This window comes from Dama dama, chromosome 17, assembly GCF_033118175.1.
Source record: "Dama dama isolate Ldn47 chromosome 17, ASM3311817v1, whole genome shotgun sequence".
NCBI lineage: Eukaryota > Metazoa > Chordata > Mammalia > Artiodactyla > Cervidae > Dama > Dama dama.
In genome coordinates, this window is record NC_083697.1 from 41775001 (window position 1) to 41794254 (window position 19254).

Sequence of the window (19254 nt, forward strand, 5' to 3'; positions counted from 1 at the left end):
TCCATACACGAAGATGACTCTAGGGAGTGATGGATTGAAAGTCTAGTGTAGTGATTAGGAGCTTAGACTCTTAAGCTAAAACTCTGTTGGTTCAAATTCCAGCTCATCTACTTCTTGACTCTGTGACTGTGAGTGAGTTATTTACCTCTCTAACCTCTTCATTTGAAAATAGGGAAAAGAAAATAACTGTACCTACCTACTTCATGGGGTTATTGTAAACAGTAAATGAGAAAAGCTGTGTAAACGATACTTAGCACAATGTCTGAAACATAATGAGCACTCAGTAATCATTAGGGTATGTTTGTTTGTTCATTCATTAATTTATTAACGAAGATTCTTCTAAGTTTCTCATAACTACACAATAGCATTTTTTGTGCAGGTTTTCTGGGATTTGGCTGTGGTTTGTGGCCACGACAAAGAGCTACAGCTTTAGTTAAAGGGATTCTCTGAGGCTGAAGAGTGAGTGTCTTGATCACCTCTAGGATAATGACTACTGTATTGGGTGTAGTGCTGGTGGTACGTAGTGTCATGAAAGAAAATGAGAAATATTAGAGTGTCCCTTGAGGCACTTAGATTCTAAATGGTAAGAGATGAGACATACATGGAAGAAGCAACACATTCATATGCTGAAAATTCTGTAGTATAAATGAGGATGCCTGGAGTGATTGAAAGGCAGCCATGAATATTGATCTTGCTATTAGCAGTTTGTATTCTCTTTTACAGAGAGGGAATTGAAAGTGGGAGGACTATTAGATTTGTTAGACAAAATGGTAGTTTGGCATGCACAAAAAATTTTTTTAAATCTGATGCTTTTGAATCTTGATTTATAATACAAGTAAGCACTACAGGCCAGAATGTGAGGAAGTACTGCCACTGGGGCAGTTAGAACAGCCACCAGCCTGCACCCTCACTGAGCTAAGGTACAAATCAGATAGTATTCTATCATTTCACCATTCCATTTTATATTGACTATTTTTTTTTTTTTTTACTACTTTTCAGTACTTTCAAAGAATTCAGGATTTGGAGAAAATGAGAAAATTGAGGAAGCTTATAAATGCTCGACAGAAGGGCTATAAATTAAGTGTTAAGATGAAACGTTATAGAACTCGAGGTGTTTTTCCATCATGAGGAACTTAGGCAGAAGAGGTGGCTCAGGTAGAGTCCTGTAGAAAACAGTGTTTGTTCCCTGTTCTCTGCCTCCCACCACCCCTGCCCAATGTTTAGAGCAGTTTTAAGAAGATGCTCCTGTCTGTATGTCTGAAGGGAATGGGCAGGAGAGATGGACTTGGGCTGGGGGAGCGAGAAACAGAAAAGCAGTCAGCTGCAAGTAACATTTAGGAAAATGAGAAGACCCTGGACTTAGGACCATGACAGTAGTCTGAAAGGTAGAGATGGTTTTTCAGAGGTCCCTTTTGAAATTATCTGTCGTGGACATCTTAAAATGGAGAAAAATTGCTGTTTGGAACTAACCACCCAGAGCCATCTCTAATCTAGAGACAAGAGAAACCAGCGTCTGTCAGTGGGTGATAAAATGTCACATGAGAGCCTCTCAGGGCCTGGCTAATACTTTCAGCCCAGGATCCCCTCATATGTTTGGTTCACAGGGTCTGGTCCTCTGCTTAATCTGACGTCCTTTCTTTTGCTTCTTTTTCAGCAGTGCCCACGTGTCCCAAGTCAGCAGTGTGTCAACAACTGGAGAGTAAGTGGTCCGGATTGGGCTTTTTCCCCTCCTTTCACTTACTAAGCAGTTAAAAAAAGCTATTCTAATGGTGTGCTGCATTGGAATATTAATATAGTATATAACCAATGATGATTTTTTGACTACCCAGAGGAGAAGACTAAATAAGAAATGTTCCTATTTGAGTTTCTGTGTGGGCGTGGGACTGAAGAGAGCTTGGCCATGTGAACATCTGAGATTTTTTGTTTATTTCAGTCAAAATAATGTTAGTTAATATGTGCAAAGCAGTCTGTGTGGTTTAGGAAGTGTCTTGCCATTAAAGGTGAAGGTATGAACATATATTTTACCTCTTCCTTCATTTGTTTTAATCAGCCTCCATTTTATTGACTGCCTGCAATACACTAAGCATAGTGTTAGGTGTCTGAGGTTAAATAAGCCTTGGGAACTGTGTTTGGGGACTTCCCAGTCTGATAGAACACAGAAAAGGAAGGAAGTTAGTGATGGCAACAAGTCCTGTTTCCTCTGGGCAGTGGCAGTGCTCTGCTATTAGTAAGGACGCCCATCACATGGCTTTTTCCTTTTAATTCTACTAGTCACACCTAGATGAAAATCTTGAATTCCAGGTATCTACCCCCACCTACTACTCTGACCACATTGTTCATTGTGCTTCAGCTATGTGACACTTACTGGGGCGTGGGTGGGCCATTCGGAGCATCTTCATCAGCAAAGATCAGGGGGAGGAGCAGTGCTGTGACATCAGGTGGTGTGATAAGGAGGAAGAGAAAAGAATTAGCAGAAGCACTAATTAGTATGAATTTGAATCTAATAGGGCTTCCCTGGTGGCTCAGATGGTGAAGAATCTGCCTGCAGTGCAGGAGACCAGGGTTTGATCCCTGGGGTGGGAAGATCCCCTGGAGAAGGGAATAGTTATCCACTCCAGTGTTCTTGCCTGGATTTTTTTTTTCCAGGGATTTGGAAATTTGGAATTTGGAAATCCCTGATTTGGGATATTTTTTTTCTCCTCCTTATTAGACAAGGAAGCAGTCAGAGGGCAGATTTGCTCTCTCTTATCTTTATGAATTTTAAAGAGATTCTAGAATTACGCCAAGATAGACGTATTCTTGCCTGCTTGTTTCCTAACAACTTTTACTTCTTATTGTGACTTGTATAGTGTTTGGAAAAGGTGTGGGTTTGGTGTGTGTGTATATATTAATTTATTTAGATTCCTAGGTACTACTATTAGGTAATCTCAAATTGTTGGGATGTGGAGTTCAAGATATTAAAGTTCTATGCCCAAGTCAGACTACATTTGCTCATTGTCTTAAAATAGTTTTAATGAAATTACTATGAGTCTATTATAAAACTACCTTTGGAAGATCTAAAAGTTCTTAAATTGTTAAATTTTCTATTTAACTAAATGCATTTCTCAATCTGACCGTTTAAAAAATATTTTTTATTTTAACAGCTTTATTGAGGTGTATATACAAAAACTATACACATATATAATGGACACAGTAAAGGAAGCAAATTAGTGATGGCAACAAGTCCAACTCAATAATTTGTTGAGTTTGGATGTGATTCTTTTTTCAAGTGAAGAAAAACACACTTTGAGAACTGTCAGTTTAGAATTCTTCATGCCTGCTTATTCAGAATTAAATAATGAAGTGATAAGAGTTTAGACATATTGAAAGACTATATAGCTTTAAAAATGATACCTTATCTGTCTTATTATCACTTTTGTCAGCCCCTGTGCTTACCTGTTTTCTTCAGGTTGAATAAAATAAATGTGTCCTTCTCTCTTCAGTAGTATATATTGGGGTGTTTGCATGAATACAGTTTCAATCATTTATATCACAATTTAACTGAATAGAGATTCAGAAAGTTTTACCCTTCTGTTATTAAGAGTAATTGCTCTGGTAAGTTGTTCTTTTTTAATAGCATTATTTTCTATGTAATTTTATCTTCAAGAGATTCAAATGGATAGTAAGGATCATAAAATTATTTGTGCCAATTTGCTTTGTAAATCATACTGTCTTCCCCTGCAGAACTGGTATGAAATCTGGAAGATACTTGCCTTTGTAAGAATAGCTTCATTATTCCTTGAGGAAAAAAAAAATCTTTCCTCATTTTCTGCCTTGTATTAACTGATCCTTATTTCCTGAATGCCTCCTGTAATTGTTGCTAAATCTGCTGTGAGCATTTCCGTAATTCTGGACCCACAAAGATGGAAAACACAATTATCTGATTGGTGGACTATGTTCCATTTAGTTTTGTTTCTCATACACAGTGCAAATATTGGAGGATTAATTCCTCATACTGTCTTTGCTCATGAAGTGGTAGTAGATATTCCATTGGAAATGCTGATATTTCCAATATTATGGGGACTCTTTATTGAAGAGTAGTTGATTTACAATGTTGTGTTAATTTATGATTTACAGGAAAGTGATTCATTCTTTTTTAAATATTCTTTTCCACTATGGTTTATCATAGGATACTGAATATAGTCCTCTGTGCTATACAGTAGGACTTTGTTGTTTATCCATTCTGTATTTTAAAGCTTGTGTCTGTTAACCCCAACCTCCTCCCCGCTTGGCAAGTACCAGTCTGTTGTCTATGTATGGGGACATATTTTTAAACACAGTTATTGATTTTTTTTTTTAACCAGGCTCTTAGAAAGAACCATCCGGTCAGCTGTAGAACAACATCTTTTTGATGTTAATAGCTCTGGAGGCCAAAGTTCAGAGGACTCGGAATCTGGGACATCATCATCTTCCTCCACATCCACCAAACAGCGACGACGCCAGGCTAAGGAACAGGATGAAATTCGACACAGCAGAGATGTGTGAGTTGGCGTTAATACTCTTGTTTACATTTGCTCTCTTCTTTTAAAAATATGTGATACATGTCTGAATTTGTGACTATAGCATGCTTATTTCAGTGTTCAGGTTAAAACCTTAAAAGTTTTCATTTTGACCCTTCTAAGCTTAGTTAACATTTGGAAATTCACAGGTGATTGAATAAATATTTCATTTTCATCTGGATATTTCATATGTGGTGGGAAGCTACCTCCAATTTAATACATTTCATGGCTTTCTCATCAATATCTTATTTAGGAGGATCCTGCACCATTAGAAGAGAAAATTGCCAGATGCTTGTCCAGAGGTGGTTTTTTTCTTTGTTAGACAACATTCAGCTTGCTGTTAGGTTTTCTTATGAGCCAGCAGATTTCCCTACTTATATTGACCTGATTAAATACCAGAATGTCACTGGAATGCTCTGACAGTTGATTATGTTTTAGTATAAGAAAGGCTAAGCTCAAGTCTAACAAAAGAGGAAATGCTTGAGTTCTTTATTATTACAATGGCTCATTTCAAAGCATTCTCTTAGCGTGAATTTCAAGAAGAGTATTACAATAAACTCTTTTCCCCATTAAAAAATTGGATAATATAGAAATGAATAATTACCATTCATGTTATTGAATAATCATGATTTAAATTGTTAAGGGAAATAAATTTATATATAATAGACTATATTCTCATATTTTTCCTGAAAGTGTCACCTACTGTAGCATTTAGTCTCTATAAAGTTATTATTTTATACTTCTTATTAAATGTCAGACTAAACCAAACCCTAGTTCCCCATATGCTTTTTCACCTGCACTCATAATCTATGTCAAAATATTTATGGGGAAAAAAAACTTATCTTTGCTTAAAGATATAAGATAAATAATATAAATACATTCCATGCTTCAGATTATTGAGATATTTAAGAGCTATTTTAGCAAATGTAATTTTAAAAATTAAAAAGTATCAGTTATATAACCCACTGACTTTTCATGTGATAATAAGCAACACTTTTTTGAAAACATTTGTTTTGGAGCTGGTGGGTAGGAGGGGGTGCTATAACATTTCCTTTTAGAAAATAGGAAAATTATAATATAGGACATATTTACATTTAAAATTAGTTACTGAGTAAGCTTTATAGAAAATGTTTAGGAATATAATTAGTTTGTATACTGCCTATATTGTGTTATTCAGCAAGCACCAGTTATTCATTTAACACTGTTCTTAGTGTCTGCTTTATTTTTTGCCCCACTGTATATAACAGCTCTGCATTTTTAAAATCCTTGTTTGTCACGACATCATGCTTTCTACCCTTGTTGTTGGGACAGAGAGGAGCAAGTTAGAACAAAGCTGGGCGATAGTCCTGGTGGTGGCAGGTGCATTGGGTGGACCAGGGAGGAGCATGGCAGGGGTAAAGTCAAAAGTGAACAGGGTGCTAGACGGGGAGAGAAATAGGAAACAGCATAAGCACTCCTGCAGAATTTAAATACAGTTTCCCACATCTGAGGATGTTTCCTTAGAAGTTACTGTGCTTATTCTCCACTCTCAACATCAGAGGAACAAAAGGAGGTGGAGGATGGCAGAGACTAACTAACCATCTTGTTACAGGAAGGGGGACCCCTTCCAGAGCCCGAAACTGGGCTCTTGTCTGACACTCGGAAATGAATTGTCTGAGGAGACACATGTGCTGACAAAGCAAGAGACTTTATTGGAAAAGGGCACCCGGGTAGAGAGCAGGAGGGTCAGGGAACCCAGGAGAACGGCTCTGCCACCTGGCTCGGCTTGCAGTCGGTTTTATGGTGATGGGATTAGTTTCCGGCTTGTCTTTAGCCAATCATTCTGACTCAGAGTCCTTCCTGGTGGTGCACGCCTTGTTCAGCCAAGATGGATGCCAGAGAGAAGGATTCTGGGAGGTGGTCGGACATGTTGGTGTCTCCTTTTGACCTTTCCTGAGCTCTTCCAATTGGTGTGGCTTATTAGTTCCATGTTCCTTACCAGGACCTCCTGTCATAAAACAACTCATGCAAATAGTTACTATGGTGCCTAGCCAGGGTGGGTGGTTTCAGTCAGTGTGCTTCCCCTAACAATCTGAAGAGGTGCCCATGAAGCTCTAGCCTTTTCCTCCTCTGGAGTTCCTTTATCGCTCATCCTTCTCACTCATCATGGTCAACTGTGTGTTGAGTGAGAAAATCTTGGCATGCAAACTGTTTATGGCAGAAGAAACTTACAGTCTCACCTGATTCATTTCCTTAGTGTGTGGTCTGGGTGATCAGAAGTCCCCTTCCCATGTTCCTTGTTAGCCTCACCCTCTTGGTCATAAGGCCCCTCCTAACCTGTCACCCTAGTCACTAGCATGTCTTGAGAGTCCTTCTCCTTTAGCTTTCAGCCAAAGCTCAGAGGCTGCTCTGAGCTCTCCACAGCTTTGGAGGAACAAGGCCCTATCTCTCAGAGCTCTAGCTCTGCTGCTTTTGCCCCCCGCACCCAAGGTCCTCTTCAGTATGTCCCAAGAGATGCACTTACATGGTGTCAGATTTGAAAATGTTAAGAATCATTACTATAACCTATAGCAAGTATGTTTTTCTCAGTGTTCGCTTATACATAATTGATTTATTATCTAAGATTTCTGTCAAGTTTTGCTTAAAAAATTAGGAAGAATAAAAGCTACACTTCACTATCTTCTATTCAAAACTATTAGCCCTGTGGAATGGTTTTAAAATGTTTTGAAAAATCTATGATATGTTATTTTCCTGCAACCATTTAGAAAAATATCCCCATGTCTCAGGGCGAGATTGGAGAGTCAACAAAGTCTGTATTAATACCATTATGACATTTTTTAAAATAAGCAGTGCAGAAGACAGACTAGAAATACTTTAGTGTACATGATTTCTTATTTGTCTCAGTTCATAAGGAAACATTATCAGGCTTATATTATTATTTATTACACTAAAAATATAAAAGTTTAAGGAATATATTCATTATGTAAGAGAGCTCAATTTAATTCTCATTTAAAAATTGACCATCTGCCAAGAGCATGAAAATATTGTCGAATCTTGGTGGTGGATATAAGGAAGTTCATGGTGATAGTCCCTGTATTTTTCTATGTTTGAAAGTTTCATAATAAATATTTTTTTAAAAAAAGCAAAGCATGGCTATTGAAAATGATTTTAATCTTCCAAAACACAATGAACTAAAAAATTATACCTATTTTTATTATATAAATATGATATTAAATTCCTACTGCAAACTAAAAGAAAATTGTGCTATCTTAGAATATTAAGAAGTTCAGTGTTGCCAGAACATTACATGTGCATGCATGTAGGGGAAGGAGGAAACTCTGAAAAAGGAAAACCTGAGATGTGGAGAGTGAGAGTGAGCGGCCACCGGGATCTAAGTTCAGATTAAATCGTGGTGGCGTCAGGTGTGAGAGTCGGGATATTACTGGAAGGATCGTGCTCCTCTGCTCCTCAGAGTCGCCCAGGCACCGACTCACACAAGAGCAAAGAGCAGCCTTTGAGGACAGCAGGATTTCCACCTGAGCACAACTGCACAGCTAGATTTGGGGATATTTATTTGAACAGGATTTATTCCAGTCATTCATTCACTGTTCAAAAAGATTAGAAAATAAACTTGGGCCTTTAGTTTCTAAAAATAATCTTTAGCTTTTGTATTAATCTGCTCAAGCTGCCATAACAAAGTACCACAGACTTAAACAACAGGAACGCATTTTCTCACAGTTCAGAGAGGTTGAAGTCCAAGATCAAGGTGCTGACAGGGCGGGTGTGTGCTGAGACCTCTCTGCCTTGCGGCCGGTGCCTGCTCAGTGAGCGTCCTCACACGGCCTTTCGTCTGTGCTCTCTGGTGTCTGCCTCTTCTTATGAGGATGCCAGTCCTCTTGGATTAAGTCCCCTCCTTTATGACCTCATGCAACCTTTATTACCTCCTCAGAGGCCCTGTCACACTGGCAGGTAGGGCTTCATCCATGTGAATTGGGGAGGTGAGGGGACACGGTGTATCCGTACCTCAGTTGTGTCCGACTCTTTGTGACCCCATGGATGGCAGCATGCCAGGCTTCCCTGTCCATCACCAACTCCAAGAGCTTTCAACCCTAAAAATTCCTCCATTAAAAAATTATAATTGGATCTATACCCCAGGAATTAAGATAATACAAAGAAAGAGACATAGTTAAATATTATAGTAAAATCATTGTGAATTTGAGAGAGATTTAAGAGTGTTTGTGTATGTGCCTGCATGTTAGTCCCTAGCAACTTTTCCTCATGTATTCATTTATTTTATACTTGGAATATTTCTTATAAATGTAACATACATCTTTTATGTAATTTTACTAAATGTATGTATTTGTACATTAAAAGTATAAGATAAGGCTAGATTCAATATGGAATATTAAAAATCACCAAGATAGTGTAATGGTGAAAATATTATGATAATATTTAATTCATAACTTTGCCTCCATGATAGCCTAAGACAGGATATGAATTTAAATTACAGAATAAATATTTAATTTACTCAGTTTCATTTGGGGATATGATTGATAGTAAAATATGTTCATTTATTTTTACACTTTGGAGCTCACTTATTTCAAATACAGTTTTGGGTGGTTAGGAGTTATCTTTATATATTTTTAAAATTGAATTATAGTTGATTTACAGTGTGTTAATTTCTGCTCTACAGCAAAGTGATTCAGTTACACACATATATACATTCACATTTATATTCTTTTCCATTATGCTTTATCCCAGGATATCGAATGTAGTTGCCAGTGCTATACAGTGGAACATTGTTGTTTATCCATTCTATACACGACAGTTTGCATCTGCCAATCCCTAACTCCCATGCCATCCCTCCCTCCCATCCCCTTGGCAACTACCAATCTGTGTTCTATGTCCATGATTCTCTTTCTGTTTTGTAGTTAGGTTCATTTGTGCTATATTGTAGATTCCACATGTAAGTGATATCATGTGGTATCTGTCTTTCTAATCTGACTTAACTTTATTTAATATGGTAATCTCTAGTTGTAGGGAAGTACCTTTAAGGTCACACCATGATGGAGAGTAAGCCTCATTCATTTGTACCTGACCAAATGGTGCTGCTGCTGCTGCTAAGTCACTTCAGTCGTGTCCGACTCTGTGTGGCCCCATAGACGGCAGCCCACCAGGCTCCCCCGTCCCTGGGATTCTCCAGGCAAGAACACTGGAGCGGGTTGCCATTTCCTTCTCCAGAGCATGAAAGTGAAAAGTGAAAGTGAAGTCGCTCAGCAGTATCCGACTGTTCGCGACCCCATGGACTGCAGCCTACCAGGCTCCTCCATCCATGGGATTTTCCAGGCAAGAGTACTGGAGTGGGTTGCCATTGCCTTCTCCAAAATGGTGCTGCAATGATGGTTTAATTTGTTCTGTGATGTAGTAAAAGACAAACATTTCGCCAAGTACTTTAATTTCGTGGAAAATCTCTTAAAAGAGAATGTTAAAATGCTTAAGGGAAGCATTTCAAGAGCATTAAATGAGTTAAATTCTGTAATTAAAACTTCTAAAACTAAGTCATGAAGGAACTCTAGTTATAAGCTTACATTCAGAAACTGGTACTGGGAAGTAATGAATCCATATTTCAGTTAAAATGCTTTGTATTCCATAGTTCTTGTTAGATCATTTTTACCAGGATCATCTAATATAGTCAGATTTAGGTATTAATGCATTTATTGCGTGATAAAATGTCTTTCTCAATTGGAGAAAATCAGTGTCCCATTCTGGAGAAAAAGATGTATTTCCTTTTCAGATTTTCCTTAATATATTAATTTATAAGATTCATCTATGTGTATGTATATAAAACCTACAAATAATGAAAAATGTCTTTGCAAGTTTACACAATTCCCCTGGTTTTGAATACAGATTACTTTCGGTACAGATACAAAAGCTTTTCATTGGTAGAAACACAGCCCTCACCAGTTTGCCTTTAGGAATAATTTCTCTTTTAATCTGATACATTTGGTACCAAGTGGCCTCAGGAGTAGCACTCTGCTCAGATTTTGATAAAAGATGAAACATGGAACTTCTAGGCACTCTTCTTTCTGCATATCGACGCAGTGTCATTAAAACGTCCTTTTTGCCTTTTAAAGTAAAATGAAACTATTTTTTTTTTCAATTCAAGGGGACTTCTCAACAAAGAAAATATTCCTTCTGGCTTCAGCAATCTGGATGAATGTATGTTGAATGCTCATGAAGTGGAAAAATTATATGAAAATACTTCTGGTTATATTGGAGAAAGGGGTAAACCTAAACGTCAGAAATCCAGTTCCAAACTTTCTGAGCTCAATGAATATCAAGATGGTCTTGTGGTAAGTGCATGATTCTATAAAATTTTTACTTGTAGCCATTTAGGAAATACCACATCTCTTTTCCTTGCTTTGTAAAAAATAGAAACTAATGTCAAGCTCGAGTTTCACAGAATTATAGGACATGAGTTCTGAAAGAGACCTTAGAGGTACTAAGTATACACACTTTTATTTCTTTTTAATAACTATAAAAATCTAGTTCACGAAACACTGAATTTTGCCAAAGGAACCAGAAACAACACACACTTTGATTTAATGTTATTGAAATTGGTCTGACTTTTATCTCATTCTTTTGAGCATTTTAAAACTTTATATTTAGAATAAAATTATCAAAGCATTTTTCCTTATTTTCCTCCATTTTATCGTTCTTATCTATATGAATATAAAAAAATTAATGAGTTTAAAGTGAGGTAAAAGAAAAATGCATATGGAAATAGGATTAATTGTCTTTGTGTTCAGAAATCACTTTGTGTTCAGAAATTTAATTTCAAAGCTATACTTTATGGTTTTTTCCCCTATATTAATCAGAAGCAAATTAACCTCCTACACAGTAACCTCAGACCTAAATGCTGGTTCATGAATTTGATATATAAGTTATGCAAGTGAGTTTAGTCAATAACTCAGTATTTATCCAGTTTAACTATAAATATACATCATCCTTTATTGTGTACGTTCAGTTTCTTTGAAAAGTGAGAACCAAAGTCTATCTTCTGATTTCCTTTAGCTTTCAGAAATTTAATCCCCCAAAAAACTGAAGTTGAATTTTATAACATGAACTGGAGTCCCTAATAAAAATAGGTAATATCCACTCTCTCACAGTGTTTAAAGCCTCTCTTCTGGTTTATCTCAGCAGTTTCTACCTGCATGCTGGGTTTTCTATAAATGTAACAAAACTCATGGGCCACCTATTTTCCCATTGTCAATTTCTGCCTGTGCTCAGAGAAAATTCCCAGTTTTATTCCTTAAAGAAAATATGCATAAATGCAAATCTAGGGAAAGCATGTTTAGTCCATTTCCCCCCAGATGTCTTGATACCCTGTTTCTGGAAACAAACTGACCAACTAGAGTAAACAGACTCACCCACCTCAGACTGGTGTCTGACACAGTTCTACAAATACAGCTTTCCAGGTGGTGCTAGTGGTAAAGAGCCCATCTGCCAATGCAGGAGACATAAGAGACACAGGTTTGATCCCTGGGTCTGGAAGACCCCCAAGAGGAGGCTATGGTAGCCCACTCCAGCATTCTCGTCTAGAGAATCCCATGGACAAAGAATCCTGGTGGGCTATAGTCCATGATATTGCAAAGAGTTGGACATAACTGAAGCGACTTAGCATGCATGCAAGCTTTGGAACCATTATACATTAAATGGTTTTTAACACTAACTTAATTCTTATTTGAAGGAAAAGTAAAATTTTTAATAAACTAAATGATACTAACTCTGTTAGTTCTTTATTTGGCCCATGATTTGTTTTCATCAATATTTTTTCCACCAGGAATAGTATCTTAAATTAGCCAAGTGGTAGTAGCTAATGAAACTGGAAAAGTATATTTATTCCTTAGAATACATATGTGATTGCTAAAACTGTGGACATAGTTGATATTTAAAAACATTTGGATGAGAGAGCTTAATTGCATTCTGTGGGGTTTTTTGTTTTTTTTTTTCCTGGGGAAGGATTTGTCCCAACCTTAGCTGCCAGTTTCCACGTTCCAGGATTGTGCAGGTCACATGTTAACATAAGTGAGCTAAGTGGAACATGTCTGTGTTGCAATGAATAATTTAGCCCTGCCAACACAACTCAGAAGCAAAACTTTCTCATCTGTGAAGTGAGGGTATTCTCAAAGATATTTCCTGACTCTCACATTCCATTAGTTTTAAATCTCATCTTCGCAGGTAACCACAAAGCAAACAGCCAGGGAGCATGACAGTGACTACTGTCTAGAACACATCCTGAAAGTGAAGTTGTTGGAGGAGGAAATGGCGGCCCACTCCAGTGTTCTTGCCTGGGAAATCCCATGGACAGAGGAGACTGGTGGGCTACAGTCCATGGAGTTGCAAAGAGTTGGATAAGACTTAGTGACTAAACAACAACAATACTATATATATATATATATATATATGCCATGCCGTATGGTTTGTAGGATCTTAGTTCCCTGACCAGGGATTGAACCCAGGTCCTGGCAGTTTTAACCACTAGACTGCCAGCTCATTCCCCAGAAATGATTAAGATGGCAAATTTTATAATATGTGTATGCACATTTTGCTATAATTTAAAAAAAGCCAGTCTGATAAAAATGGTTAATTAGGTATAGAGCAATGATTTCAATTGCCAGGGATTTCTCATCAGAAACTGTGGAAGTGAGAAGACAGTGGGACATCATTAAAGTGCTGAAAGACTATAACTATATCTAGAGAGAATAAATTCAGGAATGAAGGCAAAATAAAGTCAGTTCTCAGATGAAGGAAAACTTAAGAGGACTATATACTTCCTGTAAGAGAAGTGCTCAAGGGAGTTTTTCAGGCTGAAGGGAAATAATAGCAGAGGGAAACTTGGAACAGAAGAAATCAAGGAAGAACATAAATGGTAAATGTCTCCTCTTAAGTTCTTTAAAATATGTGTAACTATTAAAAGCAAAAATTGTAACAAAAAAAAAAAAAAAGAAAGTGAAGTTGTGCTTCTTAACTTCCTACTTACTTTTCAACTTCTATTTTTACTTTCCCCCACTCTCCTCCAAAACCTTCTCTTATTCCTTTTCAAGTTCTTTATACACTGACTAAACTTTTGTTTCTGGAAAACATATGTAATAGTATACCTTCTCTGTGCCAGGAAATATTTCAGAATCTGGGGATACATCTGTGAGACAAACAGGCAAAAATCACTGCCTTCATGGAGCTTACATTCTAGTGGGAAAAACAGACAAAATCAAGATTAAAAAAGTCAACCATAAAATATATTACATAGTGATAACTATTAGTAGGAAAAATAAAGCAAAAAATGAGGATAGAAATTGTAAATGGGCAGGGGTTACAATTTTAAATAGAGTTTTTAAATATGGCCTTCCAAGAATTTGATATTTGAGTGTAAAGATCTAGAAGAAGTAAGGAAACAAACCATACTATCACAGCAGGTTTAGAGACCCCAAGAAAATCACTTATATGAAATGTTCAAGACACTGCAAAGACCATTATGGTTAGAAGAGAATGAGGAAAGTGAAAAAGATAATAGAAGGTGAGGAGAGAACAAATTAAGTAGGGTTAGAACATAGAACATTATAAAAACTCTGCCTTTAATCTGGGTGAGATGAGATGAGATGAGAATCCGTGTGAGGGTTCTAGGTAGAGTGGTGATGTGACTTACTGAAATTTGGTTTGACCACTGTGTTGAGAACAGACAGGACACAGCCAAGGGCAGAAGCAGAGAAACCAGTTAGGAAACTATTGCAATAATCTAGGTGTGCGCTGATGATGGCATGAACTAAGGTGATCCTCAAGCCAGCACATGTTGCCTTGCAGGTTGCATGGGGGACTGCTGTGGGGACATTGTTCACAGTGACTAAGATGTCCCCCTAGAGTACTGTATTGCAGTCGTCATGAGGTAATAGTTGCTTTCTGGATATATTTTAAACATAGAATTGGTAAGATTTCCTGATATCACCTGCATAGTATGAAAGATAATGCCAAGGTTTTTGGCCTTGAGCAACTAGAAGGTTTGTGATACCAATTTACTAAGATGGAGAAGAGAGAAGTTTGGGAGATAGTATCATGGTTCAATGTTGGACATGTTTTTTGAGTTTGTTTGTTTGTTTGGCTATTCTCTGTCTTAGTTGCGGCATGCAAGATCTTTGATATTCATTGCAGCATTTGAACTCTTAGTTGTGGCATGTGGGACCTAGTTCCCTGACCAAGGATCAAACCCAGAGTATTTAAAGTCAGTATACTAGATGAAGTAATCAAGGGTGTGAGTTTGAACAGAAAAGGGAAGTGACCTCAGGGACCATGAGCCCTGAGGCCTATGAACATGTAGAGGATGGGGAGATAACAGGGTACCAGTAGATGAGACTTAAGAAGGAGACAACAGCAAAAAAGGAGAAAATGAGGTGTGTTTGATGTTTTGGAAGCCAAGTGAATCGGGTATCTGTAGCTGGAAAGAAGGTCAGATGGCTAACCAAGTAGAACAGTGAGAATTTAGCCATTGGAATTAGCAAGCTGGAGATCACTCAATAAGAGCAGTTTTGACGGAGCTATGGGAGCAAAGCATTTTCCAGAGAAAATGAGAGGAGAGGAACTGAAGAGTTTGAGTGATAATTTTACAGTGATCTCGCCAGCCCATAACCCAGCCAAAGAGACCTAAAAAGAACATCTTGCAGATTAAGAATCTCTAGAGTGGGAACTGTCTGTGTACTTTGCCTTGTCCTTTTCCCTTTTGAACTGTCATGAGCAGCAGAGACCAAGAGACTGCAAATAGTTGCAAACTCAGAAATTAGTGGTAGTGAGTGGCCTTGAGTGCTCAGCCTTACCTCTAATGATTGCTGTGGTCAGAACCTTCTGCTCTCTTCTTGCACCGCCAGCTCACACCTGTGCTCTTCAGCCTCTCTCTGATGGAAACCTTGTGCTCTCATTTGCCTTTGAACAGCTAAGACAGCAAGCTTGTGTTTCAGTGACTTCCCGCTTTCCTGCTTCAGAATTTCTCTAGATCTCTACCCATTTTCTTACCTGCTCAAATGATAAAGGTTTTTCTAAAATCTAAGATTAAGTATCCTTGAAAATTAGGTTTTCTGCATCCGTCTCTCCACCTCTTGTACGTGTACAAACATATACACACTCATTCACTCACTCACTCATGCACTTTTCATTGCTTCCTCATCACTAGCTCGTTTCTGTTGGCCTAGAAAATGCCTCTATCTCAAAAACATTCTTTCTAGGGCACAATTTAACAGTTTGAATCAAAAGCCATAATTCAGTTGCTGCTGCTGCTAAGTCACTGCAGTCATGTCCAACTCCATGTGACCCCACAGACAGCTGCCCACCAGGCTCCCCCGTTCCTGGGATTCTCCAGGCAGGAACACCGGAGCGGGTTGCCATTTCCTCTCCAATGTGTGAAAGTGAAAAGTGAAAGTGAAGGCGCTCAGTCGTGTCTGACTCTTAGCTACCCCATGGACTGCAGCCTACCAGGCTCCTCCATCCATGGGATTTTCTAGGCAAGAGTACTGGAGGGGGTTGCCATTGCCTTCTCCACCATAATTCAGGCAGTTTATCTAATAATCCTACCCCTGCTCTTCTGCTCTGGAGATAGCATCGTACATATGGAAAGGACCAGAAGTACTGATTTGCTCACCACATGGTTGTCTATAATCATGGAGAATTAGAAGCAATTTAAATGTTCAAAAGTAGGAGACCAGATAAGTAATATTTGTAAGTCAATTCAATAAGATATTATGCATCAAATAAAAATTATGGTTCTGAAGACTATGTAATAAAGTGAAAAATGTTCAGCAAAAGTGCTTTGCATATATTGTCAACTTTAATCCTCCCAATAACCCATAAAGTAGTAATTATTATTGTTAATATTCTCATTCTGAACATGAGGAAAATGAAGCACAGGAGATAAACAGCTGCCCAAGGTCACACATAAGTGGTGGAGCTTGGGTTCCATGATACTCTCCCTCAATGTTAAAAGTAGGTTATGAAGCAATATATATAGTGCATGCATTTATGTGTGAATATATGTATATAAATATGTTCCTAGAAAAAAAGACAAAGGAAATACACCTAAAATGATTGAATATAGTATTGTGGTGGTGATGGTGATGGTGGAAGTATTAGGGTCAATTTTTACTCCATCCAAAGAATATTTTCCAAATATTCTTTATGTGATTATACTAATGCCTTAATAAGCTTTACATTTTATATATTTAAAAAAACATGGTCTAGTAGCCCTCTTATTCATAAACAGCATCTATTTAATCTCACATACACCCTCTGAAATCATAGGCAGGGTTCAAGGAAGCAGCTTAGATCTTACACTCAGATGTGAATTTCAGCTCCAACTTTATCGCTTAATAGCTATGGCAGGTGAGCAGTTACTCTGTAACATGGGAGTATTTCTATCTCTTTGTGGTTTTTTGTGAGATTTAAGTGCAATGAAATGTGCTAAATAATAGGAAAAACTGAAAACAGTACCTATATAAGTTCTTTCTGCTCCCTCTGTTCTGATGGTCAATCTTTGCCTTCATTTTGCCATCAAAAATTTTAAACAATCTGCATTTCCAGTTCTTTCCATACTTGCTAATCAACTCCTGTAATTCAGATTCCACCCCCACTTCTCTAAAGAAACTCCTTTCTCTGTGTCACTGAATGAACGTGTGGTTGTTTCTGGTATGTTCAGACCACTGTGCTGTTGTTGTCTTGGTCCTTGGCCTCCTGAAGTCCTTGTGGTTCTTGATCCTCTGTCCCTTTTTCTCAGAAATCTTTCTCCCTTGACCACCAGGATGTTGATCTCTCTTTGTTCTCTTACCACAGTGACCCCATTCCTCGTTACTGTGTCCCTCACTGACTGGTTTTCCACAAGACATGCTTAGATATAAATGTTACACAGATTATCGCCTCATCCCTTGTCCGTCAGCACTGCACCTGAGAGCTTCTCTATTGTGGTGTTGGATGTCACCTCTTTGGAAATGACTTCCAAAGCAACACTTCTGTGATGCTCTGTGAAGCTCTCCTTAGACAGTACTTTCAGGTCAATATGTGAAAATCAAATGAATCATCTTTTCCTCCAGGTCCTCATCTTCTTAGTCATTTTCTAAGGCCTTTCCTTTTCCTTACTCCCAATCCTTCTTCCAGTGTTTGTCATATGTCAAATCTAGTTGACTCTAATTTAAAAATATGCCCCCCACTCTTCCCTTTGTATTGCCATAGCCGAGGCGCTTTTTATAACTAGTCTGGAATATCAGGACAGCCGCCTAGCACATCTTCATGCCTCCACTCTCTCCTCCACCCCTTCCAAATCATTTTGCCTGTTTATAAGAACAATCATTTACCTAATGTTAAAAATCTCAGCTCTTGGGTTTAATGCAATATAACCCAGCAAGAACTCCTGTCAAAAGCCACCTGACAGTGATTCGCTGAGTGGTGTCAATGTACGGTGAAAAAAAAAAAACCCACCATTTGAACTGCAGATTGAAATATATTCATTCCTTCAAACATACAACAATTAACTGTATGACAGGCACTGTTTTAAGCACAAAAGACAAAATGGTGACCCAAACAGACACACTCTCTGCCATCTGGAAGTCTACATTCTCAAAGGATGAGACAGATAAGAAACAAACCAACGTGTAGTCAGATGGCAGCACATGCTGTGGAGAGAAGTGAAGCGGGGTGAATCAGATGGGGTGTGGGTGGGAGGTTGAGGATGGACATTGAGCAGATTGAGTCTTCAGGTCCAGCGTCGCTGAGAATGGCGCTTATGCAGGGACCTGTGAGGGGGTGAGCCATCGGGATATCTGAGGAGAGACTATCCAGGCAGAGGGAGAACAGCCTTAGCCTTTGGAAGATGAGCAAAAGGCTCTCCTGGTCAGAGCAGCATTGAGAGGGTAGTGTTGTAGGAGATGAGGTCAGAGGCAAAGCAGGGAGCCTGATCCCTTAAGGCTTTGTAGCCATTTTTAGATCTTTAGCATTTACCTTGAGTGAAATGAGAAGCCATTAGAGGATTGAAGAGAAGAAAGTAATTTTCTGAAGTACCTTTTGAAAGGATCACTCTGGCAACTGTATAGCACAGGAATAGTGAGGGCTGTTCTGATAGAACCTGTTTTAAAAATTACGATAGTATTAGCAGTGTAACAGACTACAATTGGAGCAGTAACCAAATACAGAAGTGATGATGGCAAGGACCAGTGCCTGTCAGTCACCATCCACCATTGTACCCCAGTGCCCAGTATAGCTCACCACTCACAAAAAATGTGTTTTAAGAAAAGTGAGCCAATGAATGGTTGCCATATCATTTAGTGTGGTAGCTCAAGTAAAGAATCTGCCTGCAGTGCAAGAGACCTGGCTTCCATCCCTGGGTTGGGAAGATCCCTGGGACAAGGGAATGGCTACCCACCGTAGTATTCTTGCCTGAAGAATCCCATAAACAGAGGAGCCTGCTGGGCTACAGTCCGTGAGGTCACAAAGAGTTGGACACAGCTGAGCAACTAACACTTGCACTTACACTTTCTTTTTTAGGGTAACTTGGGTAACAAAATGACCCAAAATTCAATGCCTTGAACACCATCAAAGTTCTTTCTTCTGTGACAATCTAAAGCAGTTTAGGGCTCAGGAGAGGAATTAGAAGACTTGCTCCACACAGTGTTTCAGGGACTCAGGCCAACTGCCTCTAGCTTCAGCAACT

The 19254-nt window shown here is 38.4% G+C and overlaps 1 protein-coding gene across 13 annotated transcripts in view; it reads left to right on the forward strand.

The window, feature by feature from the left end:
* The window catches only part of FAM13A (family with sequence similarity 13 member A), a 326145-nt gene that overhangs the window by 259575 nt on the left and 47316 nt on the right, over positions 1–19254 (forward strand). For 9 of the 13 annotated variants that reach the window (XM_061164408.1, XM_061164407.1, XM_061164404.1 and 6 more), the window contains 3 exons: positions 1655–1699; positions 4344–4520; positions 10684–10870. In XM_061164408.1, coding sequence (XP_061020391.1) covers positions 1655–1699; positions 4344–4520; positions 10684–10870 — 409 coding nt within the window. The remainder of the gene's footprint in view (positions 1–1654; positions 1700–4343; positions 4521–10683; positions 10871–19254) is intronic. The other 4 variants (XM_061164400.1, XM_061164402.1, XM_061164411.1 and 1 more) reach the window with 1 other exon arrangement.